This window comes from Ictalurus punctatus, chromosome 12 (genome assembly GCF_001660625.3).
Source record: "Ictalurus punctatus breed USDA103 chromosome 12, Coco_2.0, whole genome shotgun sequence".
Lineage (NCBI taxonomy): Eukaryota > Metazoa > Chordata > Actinopteri > Siluriformes > Ictaluridae > Ictalurus > Ictalurus punctatus.
In genome coordinates this window covers 26,064,639-26,085,281 of record NC_030427.2, presented here as the reverse complement: position 1 = coordinate 26,085,281, position 20,643 = coordinate 26,064,639, and the positions used below count along the sequence as shown (strand labels likewise).

The 20,643-nt window shown below is 40.2% G+C and overlaps 1 protein-coding gene across 1 annotated transcript; it reads left to right on the top strand.

Annotated features, from left to right (window-relative positions):
- The first annotated feature begins 287 nt into the window (after positions 1 to 287).
- Positions 288 to 4,167, top strand: med10 (mediator complex subunit 10). Its single transcript, NM_001201286.1, is given in 4 exon segments — positions 288 to 507; positions 1,572 to 1,655; positions 3,574 to 3,676; positions 3,831 to 4,167. Coding segments are annotated over 4 exon segments (405 nt in total). The 5' UTR covers positions 288 to 385; the 3' UTR covers positions 3,927 to 4,167.
- The last annotated feature ends 16,476 nt before the right edge of the window (positions 4,168 to 20,643 follow it).

The following is a 20,643-nucleotide window of genomic DNA, read 5'->3' as shown; positions in this document are numbered from 1 at the left end:
ATCAACGCGGATTAATTGATCGTGATGAATGGTGGGCGCGTGGATTTTTAAACACATTTCACTCCACGCTTCTGTCCTCTATTGTTTATAAACTGTAATTCACTAACACAGAAAAAGAGCCCCCCCCCCGTGCGATGTCAGCGCTTATTGTTTGCCTTTTTCTTTCTGACGACACTTTGCAGCAATTCGAGACGCTTTACGTTAGCTCTGTTGCCGTTACCGAGACTACTCACAGTTCCGGTCCCTGATTGGCTCGCTTACACTGCCGGAAAGTGTATCACCGAGAAGCTCACAGGCCATTTTTGTTTAAAAACTACTCCGATTTTTCTGTTTGTGTGTGAACGTTTTAGTTTTTTCTTCATGTGTACGTGTATTTTTTCTCAACATGGCTGAGAAGTTTGACAATCTTGAAGAGCATCTGGAGAAATTTATCGAGAATATACGACAGCTGGGAATCATCGTTAGCGATTTTCAACCGAGCAGCCAAACAGGACTCAATCAGAAACTGTAAGCTGTGATGTAGCGCTTGAAAAAGGATAAAGCACAAATATAATCTCTGTATTCCGCATGTAAACACAGTATATTAACCACGAAGAAGTCGTTTTGCGGCTTTGTATAAGATGGCTAGCTAATATCAGCTAATTTCCCTTGTAAAATGAGGAATAGTAACACTCATGCCAACATATTCAGGGGGAATTGGTTAATGCGTGCTCGAAAAGGCATTAGAAGTCGCCAGATGACGCAAAAAGCTAATTTGCATATTCATTAAGTCGCCGTGATCGTTTGCATATCAGAACACAAAAGGAGAACGCTTTTCTGAAGACACTTAGAATAATTTAAACTGACTGGAAAACAACAGATAACCTGTTCCTTGATCATGGCACCACTGTTTATGTATTTACAAAATAGCGTCATTTCTGTCAAGAACAAAATGACGCTGTTGTAGTAAGCAGTGAGAAACATGATGTAACTTATTATTTGTTTATTCGTTATTATTTGTTAATGTAGACGAGAAGAGACGTTAAAATGAAGAACAATGTATGTGTGGATGGGAAATACAACAGTGATTGGTCACCTTGAGAACAAGGGCGATCGCCGTGATTGGTCTTTGAGAACAAGGGCGATCGCCGTGATTGGTCTTTGAGAACAAGGGCGATCGCCGTGATTGGTCTTTGAGAACAAGGGCGATCGCCGTGATTGGTCTTTGAGAACAAGGGCGATCGCCGTGATTGGTCTTTGAGAACAAGGGCGATCGCCGTGATTGGTCTTTGAGAACAAGGGCGGTCGCCTTGATTGGTCATTGAGAACAAGGGCGATCGCCTTGATTAGTGCTGAGAACTCGTATAACCAGGATAGTCGCTAACGTGCTCAAAAAGTCACTAGATTTGTCTCTAGGCTTTTAAAAAATGTAAATAACGTTGCAAAAAAGGTTTAAAAAGCCACCAGATATAGTGCCAAAAACTCAGTGTTGGCACATTTATGAATTCATTCCAGTCAGCATGAATAGAGGAATGCATTTCTATTGTTTAATCCCATTTAAAATAACACGGCTGTTATGTCACTTTTTTCAGAAATCTGATGATCACAGGACTGCAAGATATTGAGAAGTGCCGGCAACAGCTTAATGACATCCACGTACCTTTGGAGGCATTTGAGTGAGTAACACTTAAGTTACACTGGGAAATATCTCCTTTGTCAGCTTTGTAAATCTGGAGCTGGACACTGATGGGGAACTGGAGTTTTCAGATCATTCTACAGATCCTCAGTGGGATTGGTTTCTGGCTTTGACTAGGTCATTTAGGTTCTTGGTTTTGAACCAGTCCAGTGTAGCACTGGCAGTATGCTGAGGGTTATTCAGTCCCTTCAGGATTTTGCGATAGCAGAAATTAAGGCAAAATCAAGCAAACTCAGCAGTATTTGGAGGACCTTGCAATTTTTCAAAATTACCGCAGATTTGGGCCAAGACTGGCCTTGTGACATTATCACAGCGGGCATTCAGCCAAAGCCCTCTTCAATTCATGTATAGTGCCCTCCAGTAATATTGGCACCCTTGGTAAAAGAAGGCTATGAAAATTCGTCTTTATTGTTTAACCTTTTGATCTTTTGTTAAAAAAAAAATCACTAAAATACTCTGCTCTCATGGATATCAAACAATTGCAAAGACAACACAGGTTTATATAAAAACAATCTTTGGTAAATATAGGTGTACAACAATTATTGTCACCCCTATGACTTCATATGAGAAAAATATATTTGAAGTATATTCCCATTGATAATTTTCATTTTCTTTTTAGTACACTTGGGTGACTAGGGACAGAAAATTGTTCAACCATGACTTCCTGTTTCACAGGAGTATAAATATGAGGTGTAACACAGGCCAAATTTCCTTAATCATTCATACAAAAACAAACTCAAGCGTCTTCAGTCCTATCCTTTTGGTAATAAACACCAGAGGTGGTTTTGGTACACAGAGAGGTAGCCATATGGAAAAGTACCTCATGTCCACACTTAAATATGGTGGTGAATCTTTAATGTTTTGGGGTTGTTTTTCTGCCAGAGGACCTGGACATTTTGTTAGGATACATGGCATCATGGACTCTATCAGATATTAACAGATATTAAATGAAAACCTGACTGCCTCTGACAGAAAGCTTCAAATGGGACGTGGTTGGATCTTCCAGCAGGGCAGTGATCCAAAGGGGTGCCAATAATTGTCGCACACCTATATTTAACGAAGATATATATATATTTTGGATAAACCTGTGTTTTGTTTGCAATTGTTTAATAACCCATGAGAGCAGAGTATTTTTGTGAATTTTTTAAATCAAAAGGTTAAACAATAAAGACAAATTTTCACAGCCTGCTCATATCTACCAAGGGTGCCAATATTAATGGAGGGCACCGTACACCGAACGCGAGTACAGCTAAAAGGTCTCATTTACCAACAAACATCACTGTGAAAACAATTTCGTGCAATTGCAATTTCACCAAGTCAAGTAGTTTTCCACAAAAAAAGCACAAGAAACTCCGCAAGTTGCATCAAATATTTCGTAAACAGCCGCAGCAAAATCAAGCAATTTTGGCCGCAACAATCTCAAAAAACTCAGTGAAATCCTATATGGACCGGTTATTGTCCTGTTGGGAGGTAAACCTTCGCCCTGGTCACGCGTCTCTTGTGTACTTGATTACCCTGTATTTGATTCCATGGCCTCAACCTTGACTAGTTTCTCACTCCCTGCTGACGAAAAACTTCCCCACAGCATCATTCTACCACCACCGTGCTTCACTGTGGGGATGAGTGTTTTCAGGGTGATGAGTAGCGTTAGTTTAGGGCTTCTGCCCAGCATACCGCTTCATATCCTCGTCAAATAGTTCAATTTTGGTCTCATTAGACCTGAGAACCTTTGTGCATGTTTTATTAGTCTCCAGCATGCCTTTTGGAAACCGTGTATGGCTTTTTTGTTGTTGTTGTTGTTTTCACACTTGATTTCTCCAGTAACTAAATATAGATGGATATCTTTCAATCATGCCCTTCCTTAATTTTACGAATATAATAAAACATTTTCTCCACAGATACATTGATCAGGGCCGCAATCCTCAGCTTTACACAAAAGAGTGTTTGGAGCGAGCCTTGGCTAAAAACGAACAGGTGAAAGGGAAGATTGACACCATGACGGTGAGGCAACACTTTAAACAACACATTTCACGAACCATATTTCACTTCACTTTCACCCCAAACCAAATGATTAAAAATGTCTAGTCAGATCTAACGTACCCAGATGGAGCGTTGACGTATTCTTGTAAAACATCCTCCTCACATTTCTTTACAGAAGTTTAAAAGTCTCCTCATCTCTGAGCTGGGGAAGGTTTTTCCCGAAGAAATGGCCAAATATAAGGCGATTCACGGAGACGACCCTCCTTCATAGCCACCGTATAAGCAGTGAAGCCAGTTTGTACATATGTCCATACTCACACATTTTCTACAGTTCAGAGCATCGGTCATGCTTTACATTTGTACAGCTTTTCCAACGTTTATATTTGCAGTTGTATTTCTCCGAGATATTGCGTCGGTGTAACGGAACAATTTGAATTGATTTTGTGTGCGTCTGTAACAGATTGTAATTTACTTTTTTCCTTTATTTTATTAAATAAATAATTATTCTAATATACTATAAAGCTGTGTTTATTATTTCTCAACAATTCAAAAAGCTGTTTAGGGACCCGAGATGAAAAACCCCATATATAAGGAAATGTATTTAGTCAAATTTGCCTGCAACGCTGCTTGAAACCATATCTCAGTAAATTGCCAACTCCCTTAAAGTGCACCTATTATGGTTTTTCTAATATGACCTTTCATGTAGTGTGTTATATATGTAGCTGTTTATGAATGTAAAAATGTCTGCGAAGTTTCCAAAATCAAAGTGCACGACACACGGAGTTATCGACTCCCAAAATAAGGAAGTGATTCTGAACGGCTGAAACGACTCAGTGATTCCAGACCTTACTTCCTGTACTAACCTACGTAGGTTTGTAACAAAAAGCCCCTCCTCTGGTCTTCATCGGCTGCTCGCTGACAGACGGAGCTGAAACTCGTTACGGTAGTGGGTGTTTCCTTTTCCGACAGCGGTAGACCAATCGCAACAGACCGCGACATCTGACCAATCAGAGCAGGGTATGCTCTCTGAAAGGAGTTTAGAACGAATCATTTAGAACGAATCATTTAACGAGTCGTTTGTGACACTGGGGGATAAAGATATTGCTGCAGTTTAAATTATGAGCAGGATAAAGTGTTTTTTTGAGCTTGGATGCATGTAAATCTATTCTATGAGATCTTTAAAACAAAATTAGGCACGTTTCAAATCCATAATAGGTGCGCTTTAAATCCTTGGGCCATGCATTCAGTGGCAGTAGTGCTTAGTTATTATTCTGGACTGAAGAGCTCCTCTCTTACGCACGGACGACACGGTGTGATGACGCAGGCAAGCTGATTATCAAAGGAGGATTTCTATCGAGTGTCCTTCACTAACATTTCTCTCATTCACACACAATGCGGAGTTGCAAAGCAGAGATGTTCAACTGCTCAATTTGTCTTTTTTCTTTCTTTCTTCTTCTTGTGTTGAATTAGTGCGTCATTTTGTTAGAAGATGGTGGGCAAAAGATTTGATACCAGTTGTATATACACAGTATTTCCTGCTGCGAGGCAAATCACAGGTTTATATTAATGCCCCGTCGTGTTTTATTTCTTACTTAACCAACCTGCTTACACCTGTACACTGAGGCAGTATTTACTTCTTTGAAGTTTATGTATGTGAAGAGGAGCTTGATTTACTCAGTGGATCTACACGAGATGATTTCTCCCTGCCCAATGTCATTTTCCAGATTAAAAAAAATGCAAAACCCCCCACTTCCTGTTGCTTTTGATTGCAGAGCTGATCTCCACTTATGGTTATGTCCTGTTTATACAGCACACACTCTAAAGAGTCCTAGTCATGTAGGTCATATTTTTTATATATATATATATATATAAAGCAAATACAGATAACTACTAAACAATTTAGAAGGACGTAGAATTAGTAAGAAAAAAAAAAAAACACTGTTACTGTTCTCACTACAACGTTGATTATTTTCCTATAAAAGCGTGTCCTGAAGTGTTTTATTCCTCTTATCCCACCGCAGTATGTTTATCCAAGAACGACACACAGTTCTTGTCAGTTTAATGTTACTGAGAAACCACAAGCCCCTGAAGACTTGGGAAAACTTGACCTCTGACTGTCACACTGGAGACTCATTCTACAAATATTTCATGTCAAAAATTAAAATATTGTAATATTTGTCATTGTTTTTAATTTGTCAACTCTTTAATCAGTTTATTATGCTTAGCGCATAAACCATCAATTCTGCGAGTTGCTATAGAAGCAATAATGTACTCGAAGGAGAGCGTTAATATATAAAACTGATTTGTCTCGTGGCCGTGCTGTTAACCGAAAATTAATCACGGAATTAATCAAGGAATTCAGCAGCACTGGGCTATAAGTACAAATATCAAATATAAATATTATATAACGTTGTATAACATCATATACAGCCTGCCTTACAATTCTACTATCCAATATTTAGGTGCAATGCTTCATTGTGTTGCTGCCTCACATGTCCCAGGTATGGGACCCTGGACATGTGACCCACATATGACCATGTGACCCTGAGCTCAGCTTACTGACTACATTTACATGGACAGCAGTAATCTAATTATTGAGCTTATTCTGAATAAGACAATATTGTGATTAAGGTGTTTACACGAGTCGCTTATAGAATACTCCTTACATGTTCACGTTTTACATGTTATAGAACATAGATCGAATAACAGCACACGTCATTACGTCACCGCGCCACGCCGTCCGACGTTCCCTCCGGAATTTCACGTATCGACATACAGTTCATCTTCGTTATGGTACCGTATACAGTTTTGGGTGTTTTTATTTTATTTTTTTAACAAACGTTTCAAGTGCGGTTAATTATTTGTCATGCTGTACGTGCTAATAGACGACTGCTTGAAGCCGTGGGCTGCGTCCCAAACCGCGTACTTACCTACTATATAGTAGTCGAGATGCATGTATGTCTCCTACTACGGGCCTATAGTAGGCAAGTATGCGGTTTGGGACGCGGCCGTGCTCTCTTGTTTGCCGTAAAACGGTTGAGCGCTGCCGTGTGTGATCGTGTCCCGTCGCAAAATGCGGTGGAAACTCCCACACGATGTTAATAGTGTGATTAAGGTGTGTACATGTCTGTAATACACCTCGATAATGCGACTAAAACAGGAGTACTCCACACGTCTTAATTCCATTTGTGTTTACTTCGAGTATGACCTTAATCGGATTAAGGTAATTAAAAATAGCTGTTTACATGGTAGTTTCTTAATCAGAGTATCGTCTTAATCGGGTTAATAGTGGATTATTGTTGTCCGTGTAAACGCACTGACTGTCTGTATGGAGTTCTCCTGTCTTTCTTCCCACCTCGCAAAAAACACATCAATAGATTAATGAATGACTCAAAGTTGCCCCCAAGTGTAACAGAGTGTGCAAACTTATGTGCACACTCTGCACCTTTCAGGGTGTATTCCTATCATTTAGGTGAAAAAAAGAAGTACTGGAACCCTGTTATGTTTCAGCCCTGATTTCTGTTTGTGTTTAGAGTTCCCAGGATAAAGCAGGAAATGAATGAATGTATATTCTTAGGAATACTCCATGTAGTTTTTAAAAGGGGTTTCTGCCTTTGTTACCGAATATATTGTGCAATTTCCAAAGTAAATTTAATGTATGATGTATTATACTACAGTGGTGCTTGAAAGTTTGTGAACTCTAGAATGTTCTATATTTCTACAGAAATATGACCTAAACAAGTCCTAAGAGTGGATCAAGAGAACCCAATTCAATAAATGAGACAAAAGTATTATAATCGGCCTTTTATTTATTGAAGAAAATGATCCAATATTACAGATCTGCGAGTTGGAAAAGTATGTGAACCTTTGCTTTCAGTAGCTGGTGTGACCCCTTGTGCAGCAATAACTGCAAATAAACATTTCCTGTAACTGTTGATCAGTCCTGCAGATCGGCTTGGAGGAGTTTTATCCTGTTCCTCAGTTCAGAACAGCTTCGACTCTCGATGTTGGTGGGTTTCCACACATGAACTGCTTACTTCGGGTCCTTTGACAACATTTCTATTGGACTAAGGTCAGGACTTTGACTTGGCCATTCCAAATCATTAACTTTATACTAGTTTTTAATCGTTCTTTGATAGAATGACTTTTGTGATTAGGGTCGTTGTCTTGCTGCATGACCCACTTTCTCTTGAGACTCAGTTCAGGACAGATGTCCTGACATTTTCCTGTAGAAATCGCTGGTATAATTCAGAATTCATTGTTCCATCAATAATGGCGAGTCGTCCTGGCCCAGATGCAGCAACATAGGACCAAACCGTGACACTACCACCACCATGTTTCACAGGTGGGATAAGGTTCTTATGCTGGAATGCAGTGTTTTTCTTTCTCCAAACATAACCCTTCTCGTTTAAACCAAAAATTCCATTTTGGTCTCATCCTTCTACAAAATATTTTTCCAGTAGCGTTCTGGCTTGTCCATGTGATCTTTAGCAAACTGCAGACTGGCAGCAATGTTCTTTTTGGAGAGCAGTGACTTTCTCCTTGTAGCCCTGCCATGCACACCATTGTCGTTCAGTGTTCTCCTGATGGTGGACGCATGAACATTAACATTAGCCAATGTGAGAGAGTCTTTTAGTTGTTTAGAAGTTATCCTGGCTCCTTTGTGACCTTGCAGACTATTACACGTCTTGCTCTTGGAGTGATCTGCGTTGATCGACTCCTGAGGAGGTTAACAATGGTCTTAAACTTCCTCCATTTCTACACAATCTATCTGACTGTGGATTGGTGGAGTCCAAACTCTTTAGAGATGGTTTTGAGACCTTTTCAAGCTGGATCAGCATCAACAACTCTTTTTCTGAGGTTCTCAGGAATCTCCTTTGTTCATACCATGATACACTTCCACAAACGTGTTGTGAAGATCAGACTCTGATAAAATCCCTGTTCTTTAAATAAAACAGGACACTCACTCACTCACTCACACCTGATGGTCATCCCATTGATTGAAATCACCTGACTCTAATTTCACCTTCGATTTAAACTACTAATCCTAGAGATTCACATAATTTTTCCACTCACAGATATGTAATATTGGATAATTTCCTCAATAAATAAGTGACCAAGTATAATATTTTTGTCTCGTTTGTTTAATTGGGTTCTCTTGGTCTACTTTCAGGACTTGTGTGGAAAATCTGATGATGTTTTGGGTCACATTGATGCAGATACAAACTTTCCAGCACCACTGTATATGAAGGGAAAAGAGGATTCAGTTGTGATTCAGTTGTCAGGCTTTTGTGCGGCTGATTATTTTATTTTTATCTAATCGCACTGGTAGTAAGACAGCAGGTTCCTTTCCTTATTGTTCGCATTCTTTTGGATTTTAAAAAGTGAAGCCAGTATGAATGAACTCGTGCATATATCAACTGCATAATGCTAGCTTTTATATTATTAGCGTCATTCCCTTTTAACACTAAGGGAAGGGACTCATGACTCACCGTGCACTCACAATACAGCAGAGTGCTTTAACGACGAATGTAAAGGTTGCTATGTAAAGGTAAGGATCTCTCAGATTCAGGAAACAATCATGTTCTCTGTGAAGGTCACAAGAAAGCAAAACCCTTTGGCCTTCTTCTGCTACAGAAATACCTCCTCCTTCCCCTGAAGCAGACAAAGGCTTGTGCCGAGGGGGAGGTGTGTGTGTGTGTGTGTGTGTGTGTGTGTGTGTGTGTGTGTGTTGCATATTCACTATGCACACACAGGCATCATTTGAGGGTCTAGGCACTGCTAACCCAAGCCTGCATGATTGTTTTGTATATCTGCAGCCAAGGGTGTGAAATGCATGAATAGGCCTAAAGTAGATTTTAATGAAACAGGCATAGTGTCATAATTTTTTTCCGCTCTTTACACAGAAGTTTTGAATCTAACACTGTGAACACATTATGTATGAAACAATAATAGGTCTGTATGAGTCAGGGTTCACCGAGTACATTATGAAAAACACTATAGTGATGTCGTGTATGACTCAAAACTCTCAAGTAGACACCAATCCTGCATTAACTGGTGACAGGATCGTGTGTCAGGAAGTGGCTGTGTGTGTGTGTGTGTGTGTGTGCGCTATAAGCTGTATGATGGGACTGCGATGTGAGTGTATATGGAGGTGGAACGTGTAGCTCTCACAGAGAGGATGATGCTGGGGATATTGCTGGTCTCCATGGAGATGGGTGACTCGCTTTCTCCAAAAGAAGTCGCAAAGAGCCGCACGTTCTGCTGCTTATTCCAAGGAAATGTGAGCGCTGTGAGGCCAACAAATGCAAAGTTAAATAAAAGTGACGGTGTAAAGATAAAAAAAAATTTGCCTCGTGGTAAAAATAGAAGCATTTATTTGAACCTCTAGTGCATTTCAATACATTGCAGTAAATCCTTTTGCTCAGGATTAGCCCATGATTTTACCTCACGTTTATGCTATCTCCTTGCGCTCTGTTTAAAATGGCATATCATACAAACTACTCAAACTAAACTCGTACTAAATGAAAAGCAGGATACTTGTGAAAAAAATGTTGTGGTTAAACTGCAATATTTTTTCATCTAAATGTTGCAGGTAAGAACAACCATAAAAATCTACCTCAGGCATTGTAAACAAGCTAACGCTAACCAACAGCTTCAGCTACGTATAGCTTGTCAGTATGATAGTTTTTAATTTGTCGCTATTACAAATAAACATTTTATACTCTTAATATTATTTCCTCGAAACCTCTGTAAAATCCTCTGAAAAATCCTCTGAAACCTTCTTAGCTGTCTGTCACCGCTTACGTGACCCAGAATAGAAAACTAGTCATTTATACTAGTTGCTAGCTATGCTACTACTGTATTTACGTAGTAGTTCAAAATATACAAGCCATTTCGAACAAGTCTGCACTCAGTACATTATTCTCTGCTAGCTGGGTTAGTTTCTAATAGTTGATTTTCAGAATGTTGGGGAAAGATGAAAAGTATTGGCACCCCACTAATATGATTGATCTTTTTTACTCCCGGTATATATTCACTGATTCATCTTGAGTAAACGCTTTATCCTGATCAGGGTTGCGGTGGATCCAGAGATCTTCCCAGGAAGACTGGGCGCGAAGTCACCCTGGATGGGACGCCACTCCATCTACCTAGCAGTATGTTTTTAGATGAAGCCTTTATTTGTCGCATATACATTACACCACAGTCTTCGAATATCCCAAGGAAGTCCGCACGTTAGGGAGCGCAGGGTCTGGAGCAGAGAGGATTAAGGGCCTTGTTCAGGGGCCCAAATGGCAGCTCGGTGGCGCTGGGGCTTGAACCTGACCTTCTGATCAGTGATCCAGTGCCTTAACTGTTGAGACACCACTGTCCCAGTGTTCTTGGGAGGTGGGAAGAAACTGAAGAACCTACATGGGCATGGGGAGGACATGTGTGTGAAACTCCACACAGAGAGTAAACCAAGTTCAGGACAGAACCAGGGACCTTGGAGATGTAAGGTGGAAGTGCTACCAACTACACCACCATGTCACCCCCTGTATATTCCTTCTTAGAAACGGGTGAGTATTTTTTCAGCATATTTTGCTACAGAAGAGCTAGAATTGTAAGTAAAAGAAACAAATCAAGCATGGCTATTTGGGTTCCCAAAAGCTTAATTAACACTGTCTGAATGCAGCATTTGAGCTTTGTCTCTGATGTGATTCAGGGTGGTTGCCCCACTTTGTGTCATTGTAAATCAAAAGCGTACTTGCTTTATACAGCTCCTTACTGATCTTGTTAGAGATTATGTTAATGCATATCTCCTTTTTTGCACTTACTGCCTGTTAACAAATTTATGCAATCCTACATTCTTTAAAAAAAAAAAAGTTCCCCAAGGATTTTTAGATAGTTTATAGGGTTATATCTTCTTAAAGTGTTTCTACTTGGAGCCCCTTTTAAAGGGGAGGTAATCTGTTGTACTGAAGAACACTTCAGGGTGCCAGGCATCATTTTTGTCTGTGTATTACATCCACACAGACAGTGGTTAAGGCATTGGACTACTGATTGGCAGGTCATAAGTACAAATCCCTGTACCTCCAAGCTGCTACTGCTGGGCCCTTGAGCAAGACCCTTAACCCTCAACCCTAATGTGTACTCTTAGTGGTAAGTTCGGCAATAAAATGGTCTATAGTTCCAATAAATAGATAGAACAATATTGAACACATTCAAAAACAGAATCTAATAGTTGGATTATGTTCCTAAAAAGAAATGTGCTGAGGAGATCCATGGAATTAAAAAAGTTTCACAACCCCTGTCTTATATGATCTGCATTTGGGGAAAATTAGCATACATTTAATTTCTGCCAAACAATCACTTCCATCCATCCGTCTATCCATTTTCCATAAAACTTATCCTACACTGGGGAGCCTGGAGTCTATCCCAGATAACTTGGGGCACAATGCAGGGGACACCCTGGAAGGGCACAATCGCACACACATTCATACACTTTTGTGTATGACAATTTGGAAATGCCAATGGACTCTGGGAGGAAACCGGAGTACCCAGAGGAAACCCCCGAAGTATGCACCCAGGGCGGAGGTGGGATTCGGATCCCTAGCCCTGGAGGAGCAATGCAAATGTGCTAACCACGAACACCCCCCACCCAAGACTAACACTATTCAAGAGTCCTAAACAAATTACAGGAAGAATATTTCAGAATGTCTATGTTCGATTTAGTCTTATGTCCGAAAACGGTTTATAATCATTTATTTATATCTGGGTACAACATTACCATGTGAATCTCTCCTGCTGATTAAAATGTTAATTAGCGTTACCCATAATCCCATATTGTCATACGGGAGACAGGAGCTCTTTTGTGATCAAAGCGCTCTCCTGAACCCTTGAAGACAATACAAGGCATACGTCAGTTCCCATAAAACTGCCTGTCTTTGTGTCGCCATTTGCTCTGAGCTTCTGTGTTCTTTGTTGAGGTGTGGATGGATGTCTGTGGCTTCACCTCAGTGGGAGCCACCCATCACCCCATTCTGGAAAAAGAAGTGACAGAGTTTTAGTAGTAATGCTGTTTGACTTCTGTTCAGTAGTTTGTGTGAAGGTTAGTATGGCATACTAAGGAGGTTTTTCAGATCTCTGTGTTCTGTGAGTGTTATTGTTAATAAGAATATCTAGCTGTCTAGTGATCATTAGAGTGGAGCAGTTGGTTTGGGGGTTGGGGGGGGTCAGTCTGTGTGAGTGAGTCAGGGACTATTAGGTGAGGATTTTAATAGACACTGGGGAGCACGTGGTCACCCTCTGCTTAATAATCTGGAAAGAGGGACATTGTTTGTGACTCATGATCCAGGTTTCTCCATGGCAGCAGATGCTGTCTTACAGACGGTGTGTATGGGGGTCATGTGCACGTGCTCGTGCACGTGTCCTGAACGGAGGGGGTGTGTGGTGGAGCCTCAGCAGACTAATTCTGAGCAAATCTAAGGGGCATTAAGTCAAACTCTTTATAGGTTTGAAAAGGAGGAGGGTATCATTTGCTCTTTAAACGTTGCAAAAGAGGTGGCCATCTGCCGTCTCTTTTCACAACTCATCCTATTACTCTAGCGCTCGTTTAAACAATCTTCACAGCAGAAAAGTGTTGCAACTGATGACATTTGACACAGATTGCAGTACAAACTGGAACTGAACCGAGTTTCAAAGCGAACAGGCCCACTGCAACCCACAATGTGTGATTCAGACCTGTGCCTCAAGGTATTTCATCCACACATGCAGCCTACACCGCTGGAGGTGTTCATGGTAAATCCATCCAGTTAATCACCTTTTTTTTTTTTTTCCGCCAGCAAGGAATATAATCATGCAGTATGAGGTCTCCATTTTATACTGTGAAAATCAGCTTCATTATTTAATGGTTAACGTTTCTCTCAGCGTGTTTAATTGGCTCCCTCTTGCCTTTCCTCTGCTAAATGAAATAAAAGAGACATTATTTTTTCAGTCGTGTTATACTTTTACATTTTTATGCTTTGTAAGAAAACATCCGAGTGGCCCGGGGAAAATTCGAATCTGTTCAAAGTCTCCGAGTGAAATAACAAGTTCCACGTGTTAATTAGTGGATTTACACTTATTGTCCACTTTAGTAGGAATGCCTGTGCGCTTGGAAAGCCACGCAGTTATCTAATCAGCCAATCATGTGGCAGCAGCACAATGCAAAAAAAAACCAAAAAAAAAAAAACCCAAATAATTAAATAAATCATGCCGATACAGTCCGATAGAGCTTCGGTTAATGTTCTAAAACTGCTGATCTCCTGGGATTTTCACACACTGTAGTCTCTAGAGTTTACACAGGATGGTGTGAAAAACAAACAAACAAACAAAAACATTGAGTGAGCGACAGTTCTGGGGGTGAAAACGTCTTGTTGATAAGAGAGATCGGAGGAAAATGGAGAGATATAGTAACTCAAATAATCACTCTTTGCAAACGTGGTGAGCAGAAAAGCATCTCAACATGCACTAAACATTGAACTGGGAAGTGGATGGGTTACAACAGCAGAAGACCACATTAGGTTCTACTCCTGTCAGCCAAGTACAGGACTCTGAGGATATCATTGACACCCCAGACTCACCCAAACTGGACAGTTGAAGACTGGACCTAATCTTCAACTGTCCAGTATTGATGAGGCTATGCCTCAGACTCGGTTTAAGTTTCTACTAAGGTTTGACTGGGTCATTATCCTGGAGAAACCTCACAGATACTCCTGTAGGCATACCATCCATCTAGGGAAGACCGGTCACAGAACTACAAGGAGGGCTTTCAGGCTGCGCGTGCTGAGTTTCAGGTGCAAGGTGTGTTGAATAGATTTAGTGGCAGTGGTGGCTTGACGGTTAAGGCTCTGGGTTACTGATCAGAAGGTTGGGGGTTCAAGCCCCAGCTCTGCCAAGCTGCCCCTCTTGAGCAAGGCCCTTAACCCTCTCTGCTCCAGGGGCTCTGTATCATACCTGATACTGGGATATACGAAGAAAAGAACTTCACTGTGTGTTAATGTATATGTGACCAGTAAAGTATCATTAGATTTATTATTTTACTGATTTATTTACTTTAGTCATTAACAGTGTAGCCTAAAAACTGCTCCTTGCTGCTATCAGCGTAGAATTGCACTAATAAAACGACGTCTCGAAATTTTTTTGTTTTTTTCCGGAAACGCTACGGAAACGACGTCCTATCAACTACTTTTATAAAATCACCGAAAGACTAGTAAAAATAAATAGTCATGTACGCCCTCATTCCGCATCTATTCGTGTCCTATTCAAGCCGCTAATTGATGTGGACGGATGATGGATTTTTGTAATCAGCATTAATTCAGTTGTCAGGCAGGATGTCCTAATGAGATTTGGCTCGTTTTGGGCCTGGTGTTCCCAGAAAGTCTTTTCTTCACTGGCATCCATTAATAACTCACCGCAAACTATATACGTCTGCATAATATGTTAAGGGAAGAAGTATAAGAGAACGCTTCAAGCGTAAAGTAGGCTGTTTAAAAAGGCTCTTGTGCAGGGAAAAGAAAAAAAAAAGGACTGTCCCTTTGAGGAAATGCTGGCTAATCACGACACTAGCCAACCTAGTTGCTAAATTTGCCTTTTGGTACATGCTGCATATTTTAAGTCAAATTAATTGGAGCAGTAATTCAGCACTTAATTGTGTGCGTCGCTGCTTTCAGGAGGTCAGTGCAGCCGTGTATATCATTGCATAATGCTATTGAACTGTTAGCTTAGTCTGCAGCGGAGACTCAAAACAGGAGGGCTAATAATTTCCCGGCTTTCAGAGTCGAGTACGGTAATCCAATTAATCCTCATTATGTTTGCAGAGCTGTTCTATTTGCACGAAAACATCCTTTAGCCCACGTCCGCATGTGCACGATCGCAGCGCGGCATACTTATTTACATGCCGTATTTAAATACCGGAGACTCTTTTAAAAAAGTAGCGGTTGATCAGGTGTACTAGGGAAATGTAATTATCTGCAACAAGGAAAAGTTGAAGTACAGATATTTATTCAAACTTTCTTTTAAGGAAGTCGGAAGAAGCCGAGCATGAATAACTCATAGCACCGTGGCGCAGAGGCCAAGTCATTCGCCGTAATGAAAAGAAAAAAAGCAGTGTATCGGGAAGTTTCCTCCACAAGCAGAAAGCAGAGTACGTGCTTGTGAGGAAGTTTCCCAAATGGCTGAGAGAAGTGATGACTGTAAATTATTGAGTGAGCGAGACTAAAACAACACCCGCCGAAGGTAACGAAGCAAGCTGCACAACCTTGGGCGTGCATTCAAACTCAAATCAACACTTCTTGCCTCTTTCCTGGGATTGTTTGCCTATACTTGGGGAAAACATATCATTCTCTGCATTCTGATCTGACCATTTTGAAAGGTTTTCGTTATTCCTCATGGGAAATGTATGCATCTCGACAAATCACATATACATGTACAGTATATTACGGAATACATTACATTAGCGAGCTCCAAACCGGAGTTAATAACGCCTCTTCTCTCTGCTTGTCCCAGGAGACCGCCGTGCCGCTTTTGTAAATGCGCCGAAGTTGGCAAAATTTGGACGTGATATACGTGTGAACTCCACAGCCAATCCCAAGTCAGCAAATTGTCTTCGATTCCACGTGAATGGGAATACTTCGCAGCAGTAAGCCTCTTTTTTGGTCCTGGTTCAAGCTCTAGCACAGATGGACCGATCAAACCCATGTAAGATCACATGACCTGGAGCTGCATCTTAGAATATTGTTTTTAAACAATAATAATAATAATAATAAAAAATCGACTTTAAGAAATAAAACACTCTGGAGGTGTGCTGTTTTAGGGAAATAATCAATGATGAGGTGGTGTGATGTGGCGTAACAGGAAGTGGAGTACTCTTAGCACTGTTATGAAGTGTATTATAAAAACACCACCACCATTATTCTAGTTTTTATCCATTTAAAGGTGGGGAACATCATGCAGCTTGTCCTGTTATGCAGAAACCACAAAGTCCTCCGTCCTGGAGTCAAAAAACTTAGTTACAGCTTTACCTCTGGCTGTTTTTACAAAGCTCTGACACTGGAGACTCCTTCCAAAAATGCTAATCTCCTCACAGAAAACTTCATCATATCAACAATTACACGTTTTTAATCTGATTTTGTGGAACGTTCGCCATACTGTTTCCTGTGAATGTGCTGTTATTGAGGAAACCATCACATATTAGAAGAATATGCTGCAATTATATATACTTGCGATTTGCCTTGCAACCAGAACTACTGTCAGAGCTGGTGTGATGGAAAAATGAACCACCTTCTGACCAATCAGAATTGAGAATTCAACATCGCTGCAGTATTGTTGTATTTATTTGTGTTACAGTTGAGGTCATAAGTTTATGTACGCCTTGAAGAATCTGCAAAGTGTTCATAATTTGTTTTTTTTTAACAAGAGGGATCATAACAATAGCATTGTTTTTTATTTATTCCTGCCCTGAATACGCTATTTCACATAACAGATGTTTACATATCGTCCACAAGACACAATAATAACCGAATTTATACAAACGAACCAGTTCAAACGTTTACACACGCTTGATTATTAATCCCGTGTGTCGTTACCTGGATGATCAGAGACTGTGTTTATGTTTTGTGAGAGTTCTTCACGAGTCCCTTGTTTGTCCTGAGCAGTTAAACCGCCCACTGTTCTTCAGAAAAATCCTCCAGGTCCTGCACATTCTTTACTTTTCCAGCATCTTCTGCATATTTAACTCCTTTCCAACGGCGAATATATGATGTCGAGATTCGTCTTTTCACCCCGAGGACGACTGAGAGACTCGTACACGACTATCACGAAAGGTGCACACGTTCACCGACGCTCAAGAAGACAACACGATACATTTAGAGCCAGGGGGTGTAAACTTTTGAACAAGATGTAGCGTCTGAAAAGCGCTGTAGTGTCTGAAAGGCAGTACTAAATAAAAAAAATCTTTAAACAAAATAATAATTTACAACGATCATCCTGTTCAAAAGTTTACACCCCCTTGGCTCTTGTCCATTACCAGGAGTTCTAGAAATATCTTATTCCCTCTCTTACTTGTCAATCAGAACGACACTAGCCAGTCATGTGAATCTATGCGCTAATGTATATGGAAGAAGGCAATTAGCTTTCACTTCCTTGTATGTTCGGATGCCCTGTGATGCTCCACGAGCAGCAGTTTGGAAAGAAATGCTGACGGAGCTGCACGTCTCAGAGGAGGCATGTGTTAGCTGGTAGTTCTCTCCTTCCCTGCTTAATAGCTGTCATGTGATGGGGTGAACTAGCTGACAATGACAAAATTGGCAGAACATGGAGAAGAAGAAAAGAAAAAGGCTAAGAAACCACATCACAAATACGCAAATGATGTTTGCAGATTATATTCATGCAAAACTACAAGTGGGTTGGTTTTACTTCCTAGCTCCAGATGAATGTAATGCCACAAAGGTCAACCACCATTTCTCACACTCTGCCAGGAACCATTATATCATAACACCTAACGGTTCTCCAGAGAACCTCCAGAGCACAGCATAGATTCAATTAGAGTGTGTGAGTGTGTGAGTCATGTTGGAGTATACCTCCAGGAGCTAACTGCTGTTAAAGATTTGTGTTCACACCATCACCTGTGTGAGTCCACGTTCTCCGGCGATGTGTATATGTATGTGTGTGAGTGTGTGTGAGAGGTATTTATGTATGTGCGACATCTCCATGAATGTTTAATAGTAGGAAAGACCGGGTCGGGTGGAAGGAGAGGGCAGAGTTGATCAGTTACAGAGGAAATTAAATGAAGTCACTGGCAGCACTGTGGCAACAAATCGACTCATTAGTAGGCGAGACGCTCACAGTGCTTCACTCCGTGTGTGTGTGTGTGTGTGTGTGGGGTGACATAGGGAGCAAAGGAAAGCATATAAGATTAAATAGGAGCTAAAAATACTCTCGTGATGCTGCCTGGGATATTAAATTATACAGCAAAGCATGACCTTTGTCACTCGTTGACCAGCAACCAGGACTGGAAATGACCACGGGGCAAGTCTGAACATTGTCCCTTTAAAAAAATGTCCCCTCTGAGATGTGGGCAGAGGACAGTCGAAAAAAGACGACCTTGTCAAACAGAAAACTGCACATTCTCACAAATACCTGTGAGATCCCACCCCTGCTGCTCCTGTGTATGTGTGTAGATGTGATATCTGTAATCTGGAACTTGCATCACAATATTCCGAGCCTCCAGCTGTGCACTGCGTTAAGCTAAAAACATCGCTCTTCATCGCTAACATCAGTCCTGGATCATTCTTTTTTTTTTTTTTTTTTATTAGAGAAAGGAAGATAAGCTCACCTTTTTACTCTCTAGAGAAAAAATGAAGCCCGTTCCACATTTTACATTCTATCTATATCTTAGAGAGGAAGATAGTGTACGGGGGGGTTGGTTGATGGGGGGGTGGGGTTAGCAAAGGGAAAGAGTCGAACATGGACCCTGCATCGATTCGTTGAAACGTACTATTAGATTTAAGCTGGTAATAAATCAGAGGGATAGTCTGGAGATTAAACTCCAGGTTTTTAAATCAGTCTTAACCACAATGTTCACTAATGGCACAGATGAACATTTCATATTTCGTATGTAAGGCTGATTTATGGTGATTAAATATCACATTCTTCAATGAAGTAATGATCTAATCTCTAAACTTGTTTGCGTTTGACCATAAACGATCCCGTTTAGCATTAGATATAGGGTTATCCTATTCAGCTATCCTATTCATTTCAAAGAGTGATGGCTAGTCATGATATTGAATTCTACTACCAAACAATAACTATTATGATATTCTTATGATTTAGCCTTCCATCACAGGATCTCAGCATAGGTACAGTGGATAGAAAAAGTCTACACACCCCCTTTAAAATAGCAGGTTTTTGTGATATAAAAATATTAACCAATATTTTTTAAATATATATATATATATATATAATTTTACACCTTAAGGTGATACAGCAAAATGTGATTTATTATTTATTACTTATTATACCAATCCCAGCTGAAGAGAAGCAGCCGCGTAGCACAGTGCTGCCACCACCATGCTTCACCATGGTCTTTTTGGGTGATAAGCTTTCTTGTTTTTGTACCAAATATATCTTTGATATTTTTCCCAGAATGTTCTACCTTGGTCTCACCATAACACATTTCGCCTCATGTTTTGGGGTGATTTAGGTGGGCATGTATGTTCCACCCTGAAGTATATTTCATTAACAGCACATCCTTAAATTATAGTCTTATTCCTCTTACCCCACAGCAATTGACCAATAAGTACAATTTCATATTGATTAATAAATGACACATCATAATTTATAAAAAATCCTTTCTTAGTTATGTTTAATGTGAAACACTAAACCGAAAGACAAGTTAGTTCATGTTATCAATTCAATTATAGCAGCTATAAACATTCATTCCTTCACCATCCTCTCTTGATACGCTGATACTACAGACTCCTTCCATAAATGCTAAACGAACATCTCAAAAAAACAGATTTTTTTCTTCGTTAAATAACACAGCGTTTAGCCGTTTATTATTAGATTTAGATGATGTATATCATCTGCCATGCAAGTCCCTCTGAATGATCTGCTACTAAAGAAATGATAATGTATTAGATTGAGCCCATTAATATAAACCTGTGATTTGATTTACAACTGAAACTGCAGTCAGAGCTGCGGTTATTGAAAATCAGTCCACCTTTTGGCCAATCAGATTGGACCAAATCAACATTGACTACATTTACATGGACAGCAGTAATCTAATTACTGACCTTATTCTGATTAAGACAATATTGTGATTAAGGAGTTTACATGAGTCGCTTTTAGAATACTCCTTTCATATTCACGTGTTACATGTTATAGAACATAGATCGATTAACGTCACATGTCATTACGTCCCCATGCCCGACGTTCCCTCCAGAATTTCACGTATCGACATACAGTTG